General features: G+C 36.6%; 1 protein-coding gene across 1 annotated transcript; it reads right to left on the bottom strand.

The window, feature by feature from the left end:
• Window positions 1–426: 426 nt before the first annotated feature.
• Window positions 427–12,788, bottom strand: LOC136029349 (protein bark beetle-like). The gene is made up of 4 exons (XM_065707651.1): window positions 12,506–12,788; window positions 9,214–9,418; window positions 6,161–6,405; window positions 427–1,491 (listed from the first exon to the last, which is right to left on the bottom strand). The coding sequence occupies exons 1-4, from the start codon at window positions 12,614–12,616 to the stop codon at window positions 514–516; spliced, it is 1,539 nt and encodes a 512-aa protein (XP_065563723.1). The 5' UTR covers window positions 12,617–12,788; the 3' UTR covers window positions 427–513.
• Window positions 12,789–16,103: the final 3,315 nt, after the last annotated feature.

Here is a 16,103-nt window from a genome sequence, read left to right as displayed (position 1 = left end):
TAGAAATTTTCAGCTTCTTATAGAGTACAAGACTTGTAAATGGAGGAACAAGAATTATTGCAACTTAAGATGGCGGAAATAATAGTTCAAAAATGTACTTTCTCTGACCCTTGAGTGAAAAATGCTTAGGTGCCATGCTATCCTCAATTGGGCCCTACTTGTTTGTTCTGATGTACAAGATATTACTGTGTATGGGGGTCTGGTTTACTAAAGGACAATAGTATCTATGACCTTTACAGTTTAATTAGTTTTTATTTCTTTTGACATTAGTAGACTTTTGGACCTTGAAGAAGGGATACTTATTGAACCTCCGAATGAGGACATTCGCCTATTTCTTTTTGGCTCATAATTTTCCATCAAATCATAAGAGCTTTGGTTGTTTCTCTGTTTACTTAAAAAGCTTAAAATTTGTTCAAGAAACTAAGGCACTATACGACAAATTTAAACAATAAAACACGATATAAGAATACAAAATGTCATTAGGATTAAAATAAAATATTGCTGCACTTCAATTTACATGGCAGTTTCTATAGGCTGGCTTTTAGATCTGACGCTCATACGGCCTATATCAGGCAAATGTGGCGTTGTTTGAGCATGCACTCTATTTAATGCAAGAGCATCTATGTCTGTTTCAAGCACTTGAGATCGGGTACTACCACGATGAGTCACTTTTTGATCTTCAAAGTCTGTTTCAAGTAATATTTGAGAGCGAGTGCGTAAACTTAGAGCAGGACTCTTGGCTCTTGTTGGTTCTGATATAAAAGATGCAACTGCTGGAGGGCGTTCTGGCTCAAAGGGAGGGAACGCTGACACTCTTTGAGGTACTACTGGAGGAGGTGGAAGAGTTAGTGGCAATGGAGATCGTACACGTGATCCTGCTTTAAATGAAGTCATCACAGATCTTTCTTCACTGTAAAGAGGTTCCTTCTGATCAAGAAAATCACTAGAATTTGCACGAATAGAATTGGCAACATTTGTATCGTCAAGGCTCCTATCTAAGCCTCGCCCAAAACTACTAGCAGATGAATAAACAGATGGGAGGGGAGGGACAGGTCGCCCCTGAATACGTGAATAATCGGATGGACCTATCGTTCTTAGAGTGCTGTAGTGTGGCTCAGAGGGTGTTGTTAAATGAGCCCTGCCATATTCAACACTTTTAGGATCAGGCAGGCCTACCGAATGAACTTGTTTATATCTAACAGTATCAGCGTTCATGCTAATGTTCCTACTCTGATCTGTAATATCCCAATATTCACTTGTAGTTCTAGAAATGTTGTCAGAAGGGGTTTGGGGGTAGCGATACGACTCAAATTCCCCAGTTTTTTGATTATTTTCAAATGTTTGGTCAAAGTCGCGAAATGTGTTGTTCGTTTCATATATCTCGTAAGACTGAGTGTCATCTATCACTGATGTTGCTGCTTGAGATTTTTCCATTGAGTCTGAACTATTATCGGACATCGAGTAACGGTGGGCTGAAGATACCAGCTTTTGCTAAAAAGAAAACAAAAAATCTAAAAAACACGTATATAGAAAGAGAAAGAGAACTAAAAGTCACTCATGCTCTAATAGCAGAAAGTAATAAAATTTTTTGCACTATTCTATGTTTATTGCCGTATTATGTACATCGAGTCCCAAAAATATGAGGAGGTAGTGGTGTTCAGGTTTGTGCCAACCGACCCCCCCTGAAATTTTAACATTTGTAGGTTGATATTTTACTTACCCTTGCTGGAAAGAAAGAACAGGCGTGTGTGCCTGGTCAGGACATAAACATATAAAATAAATTAAACAGTATAACTTTATGTCAAGAATGAATTTGTCAGGTAGAAATTATTGTCCAGGAAACATTTGAACTATGAGAACAATGAGTTGAAAAAGTTCAATTTGAGGATACCACCACCAAACCCTAGTTTGTAGATCAGGTCCTTATGAAGGGTTTAGTTTTTGGAGGTCCCATGGAATTTCAAGAGCCGAGAAAAAATAGCGTATCCATGGGGAAGGTGTCTAAGTCACGGTGGCTGGCGTTTACCCCCCCCCCCCTGAAAAAAACCCACCCACAGAAAATCCCCCGCCACTTGGAAAATACCCCCCCGGAATACACCCCCGCGAAAAATAACCCCAGGGAAAATGCTCCCCCCCGTGGAAAAAAAGGCTTTCCAAATTTGAGAATTTTATTTGAGTTTTATTTTTTTTTACCGTAGGAGGAAGGAATTTTGGCACTTGTGTATTATACGCCACTCACTCAAGTTTACGCTGTGTGAAACTATAGAACGAACCGGTTTCTTCGTTAGTTTCTTTCAGCTTAGCGCTAGACAAGACAAAGACAAGTGACAGAACAGATGGGAATCATAATTTGGGCTATATATCTGCACATAAGGGGAGGGGATAAAGTATTTGGACAGTTTGAAGTCAGAAAACAATTCTTACTTCATTGTATGCAGAATAATTATACCTAACACATTTTGCATGCAGACCCGCTTTACCTTACCCCCCCCCCCCCTAATTTGCAAATATATAACCCAAATTTGTTTCTAAAGTAACTAAGAATATAACGAAGAAACCGGTTTGTTCTCGAGTTTTACACATCGCAAACTTGACTGAGTGGCGTATAATACACAAAATCGATTACAAACAGGTTTTTTCGTCAGTTTCTTCGTTACTTTAGAAACCATTCTAAAGGATTTGTTCTCGTATTTTACACGGGGATATTTTCCGTGGGGAGGGGGGTAACCTCTGGGGGCGGGGAGGGGGATAACGCCTAAAACCCTAGGCCACAAAAAATTACGTGTCGAAGATGGGTGAGACTAGATTGATCATTCCCTCTATGGATCTTCAGAATAACATTTATGGAGAATGAACTTCTTTGGCAACCTCCGGCTTCAATCTTTCATAATGTTCAGGATGTTTCTTCGTCTGAGTTGAAGCAGCAATGGGCTCTGACTTTTACCTTAGCTGGGACGGTATGGCCTGGACAAAATACTGCCTATATAGTATAATACTAACCAAAGCAGATTCGTTGATCTCAGAGGTAAATTTTTCGTAAGCATTTTATGTTAGAAGTTTTTATGTTCCCTGTAAGAACTTGTTCACTGAAGATAGACAATCGATTTTATCAGAATACAATATTGTCAGGAATGCTTTGAATCCTTTTTTCAACAGAAAACATCTGGGAGGCCCTAACCCCCCCCCCCCCCGCTGCATTTCTGTGGAATGCACACACACAGACACAAACACAAATTTAGGGTTTTCACTTATCTGTGAATTAAAGCCCGCATCAATGGGGTCTATTCACAAACTTTAGGGGAGGAGGCGTACCAAATTCATTTATCAAACTAGTGGAGAAGGGGGAAGGGGGATAAATTTGTCGTTTTTCCGGCTGTACAAATGAAAATACCAATGAAATACAAAAACATCAATGACCACACTCTAAATAAAGAAGTATTTTTCAAAGGTCGGTGGGAGAGGGGTACATTATCTAAATTGAAAACCTGTAATCAATAGCGTCAATTGGAGGGAGGGGGAGGGTTTAATAAATAGCGTCAATTGGGGGGTCAGTGCCTCCCCCTCCCTAGGTTTGGAAAATATCCCTTTTGGGGGAGTTTTCATTCAAAAATGACGCTTTTGTTGTTTTCTCTGGGGAAAATTATGAAAACGACGAATTTACCCCTTTTCCACGTAGATATTGAGAATGAATTTTTCACTCCCCTAAATTATATTGAAGTGGCGCCATAGCGTGAAGTCAGTTTGCGTCTATTTAGTACGACGTGCAAATTGGTTCGTGTCCCCTCCAGCAGCCATTGTCCATCTTCCCGTCTACTTTTTAGCAAAAGCATGGGCATGTGACACCTAATTTGAAATGCAGTCATAGAAGAATTTTCAATGTGTATGATTAGAGGTAAAAGAAAAGAAAAGAATCGCCAGATTTTCAGTAAAAAGACTGTCACGCTTCTTTTTTTTAAATTCTCTTCGAAATTTGCTGCAGGTGTGATTGTTCAATATCTCATTGGTCACATAAGTGATATTTTAAAGCACCTGAATATATTTGCACGTCTTAATTTTCTATGTGTTAACGTTAACCAAACTACTTAAATGTTTCTTAGTCCTACAAGTTTAGATAAATTCTTTTTGGTTGCAATATTACGAATAAAGTTTTTAAAACGAGATATCTGGTTTCTTTGGTTGAATGGAATTTTAGCTGGAAGAAGAAGAGTAAAATTGTATTGCTCAAGGGAGCAAGAGGCTTAAGTTTACTTCTACGCTTCCACAATTTGTTCACTGTTTCTATATTAAAAATTAGCTATTCTAACCAAATATTTCTATGGTTTTATTAGGTTTAGCCATTTGTCTATAATTAATCTTTGAATAAACAGGTACTGCTAATATGGTATTTACTACTATTTTTTTTTGGGTGATTTCTCATCAACAGTTGGATCATGATGCCAAATTAAGTCAATTAAAAAAAACTTTTGCAGATAGTCATATCTACTTTTACAGAGGGTCATATTTGACTCAGTAGCCCCCCCCCCTCCTTCCAATATTATACAAACAAAAGATAATATTGAAATAGTAACTGACATAATTTCTAAAAATACACCGAATGGAAATGGATCGCTTGTCGTCGGTATCACAGCCGAATATTCTCCCACTAAACTACCGATGGCTAATATAGAATTGTTGAAAATTGGTACATATATTAATCGTTCAGGCACATTATCTGGATTCTGATGTTTTAAGAGGTTTGTTTTAATTAGGGGGGGGGAGGTTCAGTCTATAGTAATATTTAGTATATCATTGAAAAGGTATGCTTTCATGCTATGACACCCACTGGAAACCAAAATTTAAAAAACAATTAAAAAACCAATATTTATTCACCTTACGCGTAAATATGCCTGTTTATTCTTGGCCGTCAATAAACTTACAGTCAAAGTTAGTTTATCTAATCTTAATAAATAATATACCAGCATAATTTTCTAATCATAATTATTAAACCAGTAATTTTGCCAGTATGTCTAACTTGTCAAAAAGCCAAACTCTCGCTCTATCTAAATCCTGACACCCAACTAATAAATGTAAAGAACTCGAGGAGAAAAGTTAAAAAAAATCATGTTTATTAACCAGAAAATGACCATCAGTTCCAATGAACATTTGGAATAGTTTCTAAAATCTCTACATTATCATGCGCACTTGTCAAAGATAGCAATACCGGGTGATTAATTAGATAAAATAACCATAAGAAGTGTTGGCCGCATTCACCACCCTTTGAGGGAATGATATTGTTGCTACTGCCACCAAATAATGGTTTTGAGGCAAAGTAAAGTAGTTATATGATTAAAGAACCTTTTAAGAACCAGAGGCGACTCTGAAAATCTAAAACACAGAAATTTTCCGAATTAAAAAAGTATTTCACTTAAGAGGAAACAAAAAAGACTAGAATCCATTTTATTTTTATTTAACATAAATAGGCTTGGAGCTGTATAAGAGCGTACACCGTTTGCGGCAGCTTGGGAGCTGCTCCTCCCTAAAAGTCAAACTTCCTTGCTTTCTGGTCACTTCTTTATCAAATTATTAACTTTTTATAATTGACCCACCCCCATCCGTAATATTTTTCATACTTCGAGTACCTTCCACTAGAATGTTCATTTTTGCGTTCCTGGACATGAATGGCCAATTGAAGCAAGTTTAATTAAAATATTCTTAACTACTGCATATTTCGAAGCAACAGCAGAAACTGGTACAGATTTTATATTTCGGGGCAAAGTAATCTAGTACTAGCTTAAATAAATGATGTATTTAAAAAGTAAAAACATCGATTCGATGTCAGGATATACAGAATTAAATTAGCTTTAAGCAAAGCAGTGTATTTCGAGATATCTTAAGAATGCATCATCTTTTTTTTTAATATTTCCTTAGGTCACACCAATTCAAGCATGTTGACACGTCTCCTACTATCACATTTTAATCGGTGATAAAACAAAACATGGCTTAAAGAGAATCAGATCATTCAACTTCGATACCGAATAAACCGAAACAATGAAAACTAAAGCAACACTTTGGTGAACGGGACCGAAAAAGGATCAATGCAACTCTTTAAATTGTTCGGATAAATCTGTGATGCTTTTAGTTCCTTAGTACCGTCTACTTCATTTCATTTGACAAAACATACCTGCATTCCATTTCGTCTTGCATGCCCCAGTTCTGATAAACTAGCTGTTGACATAGCCAGAGACCGTCTCGAAGCTCGAATCGAATTACGTCTTTCCAGTCGCTCAGCAGCTCGATGTCGGGACTTCGATGCCCAAAATGCTAGGCAAAGTATCACCAATAGAAGGCCACCACCAGCTGTGGCAAGGGAAAATATTGTTATAAAATCTTCTGTCCAGCTCAAGGGGTCGACATATATTTTTGGATCTGAAAATGTTCCATGTTCATTAACCCTGTCAATCACTACACTGGATTCGAAAACTGAAGTTTTATTCCAAACAGTCAGAATTTTCTTTTTAATTTTTTTATAAAACAACTGAATCCGAGCGCAAGAACAAATTTAACGCACATTAATTACATTTCAATTCTCAGTTCTATATCTACTGCGTAATTCTTTTTGGAAGCCTTAGTAAAATGATTTGAAGGACAGTATCTTGGCGTCTAAAAGACACAAGATTGAGTACAATAATAGCCAGTGAAAACAGAAGAAAAAATATATACAAATATTTCGGTTGAGAACTTCGCTCAACCTTCTTCAGTGCGGAACAATAATAGGCCTAATAATAATAAAAATGCAGATAAAAGTCGAAAGGGCAATAAAAATCCTAACCTGAAAACAAATGCTAAAACCAAAGTAAATTTCATCTTAGAGTTTTTTGTGATCTTTTTTTTTTGTCATGATTACCCACCGTGGTCTCAGAAATTATTTACAAGAATGATAACCCGCTCTTTCATAATACGCATTGTGCGAGGGCCCAAATCAATTCATTAGTAAAGAGTATTATTTAGCACCTAATCAAGCAGTTTTATACATAAAGTAATTCCAGAAGAATCCAGCCTCGCACAAAAACCTTTTGCACATTAGTTTAGGATTGATAATTTTCAGCATTTTTTCTAAAATTGAGCTAAAACATTTGGCATTATTAATTTGGGATTGAGAATTATCAACATTTATTTAGTTAACATTCAGCCCAAAACACTTGGAACATTAATTAAGGATTGATTATTACCAGCATTTATCCAGCAAAAATTTAGATAAAAAAATTTGACTTATTAATTTTGTATTGAGAATTGTCAGCATTTATTCAGCTAAACTTCAGCTAAAAACACTTCCGTCCATTAATTTAGGATTGAGCCTTATGAGCATTTATTTATCTAAAATTCAACTAAAAACATTTGGCACACTAATTTAGGAATGAGCATTATCAACGTATATTTAGATTTTTTTTTTTATCTAGCCGAACTTTGATCATTATATTAATTTCACGATTGCTTTAAACATTCTGCAAATATCTTTAATCGCAATAATTGAATGTAGGTTAACTGTAAAACATTAAAACGTTCATCTTTAGACGAAGGGATTAAGAAATAAAGAATATATGCAGCTATCATCAATGTTCTACGTAAATACTATTACTACTAATAACTCACTGCAGCACCAAGCCACCTCAGGCCAACACAGCTACGCACGCTCCTCCTCCAACCTAATCTATTCAAGGCCTCCCTCTTTACAGCCTCCCAGGAAGTTCCCATTTCCTTTAAATCTTTATTTATGACATCATCCCAGCCCAGACGAGGACGACCTGCTTTCCGTGTAGCCCCAAAAGGTTGGCCAAAAAGGACAATCTGTCATCCTTCATCCAAAGAACGTAGCCTAGCCATCTCAACCTTTCTTTCATTATAACCCTAGAAAGCGGAATTGAATCACATTTTTGTACAATCTACTGTTTGAAATACGGTTGAAATACTGGGTACCCAGAACAATCCGTAGGCAATTCCTCTGGAAAACATCTAGTAAATTTTCGTTTGCTTTTCGGAACACCCATGCTTCAGAGCCATATTTGACCACTGTCATCATTGTAGCTTCCAATATTCTAATCTTGGTTTGAAGACTTATCTTCCTATTCTTCTAAACTTTTTTTAACTGTGAGAAAACACCCTGAGCCTCAGCTATTCTACTTTTAACATTTTCACTGCTCCCACCGTCTTAACTAATAATACTACCAAGGTAAGTGAAGCTGTCAACCTTGTCGATCACTTCGTTACCCAATGTCACCCTTTCATCTTCACTTATTCCTAGCCTTAGTGACTTAGTCTTCTTAGCATTAATTTTCAAGCCTATTCTAGCACCCTGAACTCGCAAAATCATCAGCATAATCTAAGTCCAGGAGCGTTTTTCCTCCCCATTTAATTCCGTGGTCTCCAATTGCCTTTCCTGTGCTATTTAAGACGAAGTCCATCAAAATGATCCATATAAAGGGAGATAGAACACAACCCTAATTAATTACTGATTTAATACAAAACCAGTTGCTAACCTCATTTCCTACCTTAACCGCAGCAGTATTATTCTCGTATATAGCAAAAATCACTTTAATGTGTTTTTCTGGTATACTATATAAGGATAAGACCTTTGCTGACGCTCTTCTATCAACAGAATCGAAAGCTTGCTCATAATCGATAAAACTGAGGACCAAAGGTGTTTGACAACGAAGGGACTTCTCAATAATTACTTTAAGAGTGAAAACGTGGTCGACACATCCTCTACCTTTTCTAAAACCGTACTTTTCTTCCCTTAAAACTTTGTCTACAGCATCTCTCAGTCTAAAAAGTATTATATTACTAAGCAATTTGCTACCTACAGAGATCAGACTAATTACGATAATTACGACATTCACTCGCGTCAACTTTCTTATACAGTGGTTTAATTAAGGTTTTCCTAAAATCATTAGGTACTTCCTCTTTTTCAAAAATCATATTCATAATCTTCAGAAGCTTATTTCTAACCTCAGAGCCAGCATATTTAAGAAACTCATTTATCACACTATCAGCATCTGGAGCCTTATTATTTTTTACTCCTTTTAGTATTGTCACTAATTCTTCCTCACAAAACATATAACCCGAGTTATTTATCAGAAAATAATAACCAAAGAAAGGTGAAGTAAAAGGAACAGTTAAGAAAGAAGGTAAGGAAGAAAGAAACACAGGAAAAAAGATCAGTCTTAATTTATTTCTTACCAGCTTCACAAATAAAAGGAAGGAGCAGGTTGCATGAAGATGTGACAACTTTGTTATGAACAAACGTGGAACATTTCCCAATGAGATCCAAGTGTTGTGCCCAGACCTTTGTTCTGAATTCGTCGTAAAACTCCTGTCTCGATCGAATAAATGCTGAAACTTGATGATGTTTTGCCATTAAATAAGGCAAGGATCCTCTTTCCTCCTAAGAAAAACAAGCTATGAAAATATACTTTCATCATAAAGCTTCCAACAAAAAGAAAAATTTAGAAAAAATAGCAACTAAAAATTAAAATCCAATAATATTTCATCAAATTCATTTCTTTCTCGGGGAGTCTTTCTGCGAAACAAAGTTTCAGGGAAGGCTGGCTGAAGAGTTTATTCTTTACCTGTGAATTCGGGACTAGAAAAGGACTTCTCTGGCACAAAGCAATAGTTTTTGCTATGCTTATGGTACTCCATCATGACCCCCTCAGTAACAGGCCAATTTCATTCAACTTACGAATTATAGGCTGTTGTATGTTATCAAACAGTACATGGCAACGAACTGTAGTAAGGAGCGACCAGGTTCAATAGTAACTAAAACTCTTAAAAACAGAGTTTCGATACTAATGTATACATCAAAAGAATCAGATTTTTATGCTGATATTAATTTTTATGCTCATTAATTATCTTCGATTAATAAGTTTCATCAAATTTAGTCTTAATCATCAAAAGTTACGAGCCTGAGAAAATTTTCCTTATTTTGGAAAATAGGGGGAAACACCTCCTATACATAATAGTTTCTTAACAAAAATCACATCATTACTTCTATCGTATCTGATAACCTACTGTAGAACTTTCTATCTCCTTTCTACGAAAATGTGGAACTTTGTATTTTTTGCCAGAAGATTGATCCCGGGTGGGTATTTTTTTTTTCCCAGGGGTGATCGTATCGACCCAGTGCTCCTAGAGTGTCGCGAAAGGGCTCATTCTAACGAAAATGAACAGTTCTAGTGCCCTTTTTATGTGACCAAAAAAAATTGGACGGCACCTAGTCCCCCTCCCGTGCTATTTTTTCCCCGAAGTCAACAGATCAAATTTTGAGATAGCCATTTTGTTCAGCATAGTAAAAAAACCTAATAACTATGTCTTTGGGGGAATTACTCCATGACCTTTCCATGGAGAATTTACCATGGGGGAAGATAATCTCCATGAAGGGGATGCAGGATTTTCTAGCATTCTTAAAAAAAAACAAAAAAATAAATATGAAAAAGTTTTTTCAGCTGGATGTAAGGAGCAGCATTAAAACAAAGCGAACATAAATTATTACGCATATGAGGAGGATCCCCTCCTCCTAAATATGTCGTTCTTTAGGCTATAGTATGCTTTTTGTAATTCCAACAATTTATTCTATGACTTTTGTGATTCGGGGGGTCATTCTTAAAAAAATTGGGATAAAATTAAAGCTTTAGTGTAAAAAGCGAGGTATTAACGAAGGGCCGAACCCTTTCATACACGTAATAAAAATATACGAGTATAGAACCTCGTTACGCAAGTTAATTCGTAAGTTACGTATATTTATTACTAATAAAAACGTTCGTAAAAAAAGTAAAAGTTCTAGTTGCCTTTTTAAGTAACCAAAAACTTGGAGGGCAAATAGCCCTCCAACCCCACACCTTTTTTCTCAAACTCGTCCGATAAAAACTATGAGAAAGCCATTTAGCAAAAAAAAAAAAATTAATAAGCAAATTTCGCTTTACTTATTCATTTGCAGAGAGCCAAAATCAAAACATGCATTAATTCAAAAACTTTTTTTTATTTAAGAAATCAAATAAAAAAAAAAAAAACAAGTTTTTTCAACTGAAAGTAAGGAGCGACATTAAAACTTAACACGAAGAGAAATTTACTCCATATATGAAAGGGGTTATCCCCTCCTAAACACCCCGCTCTTTACGCTAAAGTTGTTTTTATTCTTTTAAAAAGTAGAGTTGTGAGAAAGGGTCAAACTTTAGCATAATGGCCTAACACATTATGGCCTAACAATGGCCTAACATATTATCTTGCAACAAGTGTTTTCCCGTTTGACGGAACGAAACTTATCTGCCTTTTACCTAAACGGTTATATTTAGCTAAATACCAAATAGTTTGACAAGTCTGGGGTCTACAAAATATTATCAACAGATTTCTAAGATAACACTAAACACTGTGTCCTTCTTTGGGTGAAAGATCATTTTTTTTTTTTATTCACCAACATATCGACACAACTCGAACATCAAGTTTTACCCCGCTTCACAATATTTTACCCCTTCCCCAAAAGGCCGAAAATCTCTTTTAATCCCCCACCCCCTAAAAAGCAAAAGCTAAAGAAACATCATGGAACAGGGGGGAAGCAAATAACTCAATTATATGAGCTCTTAGTGTAAGCTTTTAAATAAGCCTTTAGTTTTTAATCTATCTATATATAGTTTATATATATAGTTTATTATATATTATTATATATTATACTATATATTATATATATAGTTTTTAGTGTAAGTTTTACCCCGCTTCACAATATTTTACCCCTTCCCCAAAAGGCCGAAAATCTCATTTAACCCCCCACCCCCTAAAAAGCAAACATGGAACAGGGGGGAAGCAAATAACTCAATTATATGAGCTCTTAGTGTAAGATTTTAAATAAGCCTTTAGTTTTTAATCTTTGGCTGATAATTTCTTTTGCCCCTCCCTCTCCCCCTAAAAAGGCAAAAGTAACCATATTTTTACATCACCAACTTTGGTGATTTTCAAAGTTAAAGGCACATCACAGAGCAGGGCAAAGCAAATAACTCTATTATATAAGATTTTAAATAAGCTTTTAGTTTTCACGCTTAGGTTGAAAATTTCTTTTGCCCCTCTAACCACCATCAAAAAAGCAAAATCAACCATGTCACCAACTTTGGTGATTTACGACATTAAAGAAACATCGTCAAACAGTTCGTGGTAACGGACTGAGTAACTTTTTGCGGGGGGGGGGGGGGTCTACGGGGGAATTTTCTATAAGGACGAAAGCTTCCAGGGGGTGAAATTATCAAGGAAAATTATGCACGGGGGAATTTGTCAGAATTCCATTTAAATGTCTTTTAAAAAGACACTATTTTGAAGAATATTTCTTTTGCAACTAAAAAGCAAAAGTAACCATACTTTTACGGTACTTACAGTGGTGATTCACCAAGGAAGGAGAACATTATGGAATAGGGGCCATGCAAACAGGTTAGGTATATAACCTTTCAATATATTAATCAAAACTATATCTTTATTAAGAAGAAAATACCTTGCAAAATTCTTTAGCCTGAGAGAAGTTCACTGGTACTCCAATATATATCAAACACAGATCTCCAACTTGAGTGTAGCCCGGGTCACACAACCCACTCAAAACAGTCATATTGTTCTCATAATAAGGTTGACTTTTGACCTCTAACAGTCCTTCTCGATCCTTGTAATCTCTGATTCTCCCTTCAACAGCAACAGTAGTGTTGTACCCCCACCAATTGTAAACAGCATCGATAGGGGAACGTAATACTTCCGCCCTATAGACAAAAAATTAATAACCATGTTAAGGATAATAACTAATGAACGTGTGGAAATCCTTACCTTATTCTGGAGAAAAAATTGAGAAAAAACAAAAAAACAAACAATCAGTACATTGAAGTCAAAAAGTTGCAGCTACTTTTTGTAGCTGCTACTTTTCATATGGCTTTTCATAGCCATGAAAAGCATTAGACTAGCAACGTTTGGCTAAAATCATCCCTTAAGGATTATTACTTGATGGCATGGTTTGAGGATGCGGGAGGGGGGAGGGTGAGCCCTAGATGATAAATCATAAATGCATATTGAACAATAAACGAGGTATGAATACACAAAGGTTACAGTGGCCTACCCTTTTAACCAGCAAATAACATTGCCCACAAACAAAATATAGTTTTCCACCATCTAGTGCTTCAACATAAGCAATTAGGTTCAACGTGGGTTAAATAAAAAAGAATGAAAAACATAAAAAATTAAAAAAGAAATTGGAGAGCACTAAAACAAATGATAAAAAAATAAAAACAACAACAATAAACTAAAGAGCACAATACAACTAGTGTAGAACAAGTTGGTTCCAAGCGTGTGCTCCAAGTATGAAGCTTAGACCATTTGGCTTAAGCTTCCGGCAATCCTTAAAAAAAGACACCAGTTCCCAAGAACACACCCTCGTGTGGGATAACACCCTCATTTCTTTCATATGTCTATCTTTGTACAATTTATATTTTTTTCTGAAAAGCTAAAAAATGAACAGAGATTGAGTGTTTCACATTCTATCAAATCGTATTACACAGTATCAGCGACATTTCGGTAGTCCAGCACGTGTCTATTGGTGCAAATCATTTGCAAAAGTAGACAATCCATCAAGTCTACATTGATTTGTCAGAGATTTTTCTCATTATCTTCTTTATTTTGAACCAATATTGGTCTTACAGAAGAATAAACATTGGTCACTTCTAAGAAAACCCCCACCAGAATTGCTAAAACTCATGTCTGCTGTCTATCATAGTCTAGAATGCCTATACGAGTTTCAGAGGAGCAGTGTCTCAAGTACTTTTATTTTTTTATGTAGAGCTCTGACAACTAAGCATTGTGTATTTAACTTCAAACCATGATAAATATTTATAATCACTTCTGATTTTAATTGGTTGAGCTGCATATGAACTAGAAAAAATATCCCACCCCCAGAAAAAACAGCTCTAAATTAAATCTCTAATATAAAAATGTAACAATAATTGCAAATAATAACACGTAAATAGCAGTAAATAAACAAAACAAGAGCTAAGAGCTCATAAGGGACTTGTGACGAGGCAAGAAGAGCTAAGAGCCAAGAGCTCATATGGTATGGGCTCTAACAAAATTCTAAGAATCAATAGATTGATTTAAAAGAAAAATCAGAGGCTTTATGCCGGTCAGGATTTAAAATAAGAGCTCTGAGTCACGATACCCTTCTAAATATCAAAATTCATTAAGATCCGATCACCCACTCATAAGTTATATATACCTAATTTTTTCTAACTTTTCCTATCCCTGTAGCCCCCCAGATGGTCGAATCTGGGAAAACGGCTTTATCAAGTCAATTTGTGCAGCTCCCTGACACGCCTACCAATTATCATCGTCGTAGCACGTCCAGAAGCACCAAACCAAACTCTCCAAATCATTGAACCCCTCCCCCCAAGTCCCCCAAAGAGAGCGAATCCTGTACGGTTACGTCAATCACGTATCAAGGACATTTGCTTATTCTATCCACCAAGATGTTTTGGCTTCATCCCAATACCTCCAATCCAAGTGTTTTCCAAGATTTCCCCCTCCAACTCTCCCCAATGTCAAAAGATCTGGTCAGGATTCGAAATAAGAGCTCTGAGACATCAATTCCTTTTAAATATCAAATTTCATTAAGATCTGAAATACCCCAATTTTCACATTTTCCAAGAATTCCGGTTTAGCCCCTCCAACTCCCTTCCGGGGAGTTGGAGGGGACTTTTTTAGATCTGGTCACCCTTTCTTAAGTTACAAATACCTTAATTTTCAAAATTACCCCCCCCCCCCCCGTCTCCACCAAAGAGAGCAGATCCAGTCCGGTTATGCCAGTCACATATCTTAGACAGGTTTTTATTCTTCCCATCCAGTTTCATCCTGATCTCTCCGCTTTAAGTATTTTCTAAGATTGCAGGTCCCCCCAACTGCCCCCCCCAATGACGCTGGATCCGGTTGAGATTTAAAATAAGAGAACTGAGTTATAAGGTCCTTCTAAATATAGAGTTTCATAAAGATCCGATCACTCCTTCGTAAGTTAAAAAATACGTCATTTTTTTCTAATTTTTCAGAATTCCCCCAATAGAGCGGATCCGTCCCAATTATGTAAATCACATATCTAAGACTTCTGCTTATTTTTCTCACCAAGTTTCATCCCGATCCCTCCAACCAGATCCGGTCGGGATTTGAACAGAGAGCTTTGAGACACGATATCCTTCTCAATATCAAAATTTCATTAACATCCGATCACCCGTTCGTAAGTTAAAAATACATCATTTTTTTCTAATTTCCCCCCCCCCCCACTACCCCAAAGAGAGCGGAACCGTTCCAGTTATGTCAATCATGTATCTAAGGCTTGTGCTTATTTTTCCCACCAAGTTTCATCCAGACCCCTCCACTCTAAGTGTTCTCCAAGATTTTAGGTTTCCCCTCCCAACTCCCCCCCCCCCAATGTCACCAAATCCGGTCAGGATTTAAAGTGAGAGCTTTGAGACACAATATCCTTCTAAATCTCAAATTTCATGGAGATCCGATCACCCGTTCGTAAGTTAAAAATATATCATTTTTCTAATTTTTCAAACCCCCTCCCACTACCCCAAAGAGAGCAGATCCGTTCCAGTTATGTCAATCATGTATCTAGGACTTGTGCTTATTTTTCCCGGCAAGTTTCATCCCGATCCCTCCACTCTAAGTGTTTTCCAAGATTTTACGTTTCCCCGTCCTAACCCCCCCCCCCCCAATGTCACAAGATCACAAGATTTGATCTAACAGCTCTGAGACACGATATCCTTTCTAACATCAAATTTCATTAAGAGCTGATCAACCGTTCGTAAGTTGAAAATACTTCAATTTTTCTATTTTTTCTGAAGTAACGGGCCCCCCACTTCTCCCCCCCCCCAGATGGTCAAATCGGGAAAACAACTATTTCTAATTTAATCTGGTCCGGTCCCTTATACGCCTGCCAAATTTCATCGTCCTAGCTTAACTGGCAGTGCCTAAAGTAGCAAAACCGAGACCGACAGACAGACCGACAGAATTTCCGATTGCTATATGTCACTTGGTTAATACCAAATGCCATAAATTTTAAAAAA

Source organism: Artemia franciscana, chromosome 7 (genome assembly GCF_032884065.1).
Source record: "Artemia franciscana chromosome 7, ASM3288406v1, whole genome shotgun sequence".
In the NCBI taxonomy this organism is placed as follows: Eukaryota; Metazoa; Arthropoda; class Branchiopoda; order Anostraca; family Artemiidae; genus Artemia; species Artemia franciscana.
The sequence above is the reverse complement of the archived record's forward strand: the minus strand, read 5'-3'. Positions and strand labels throughout refer to the sequence as shown.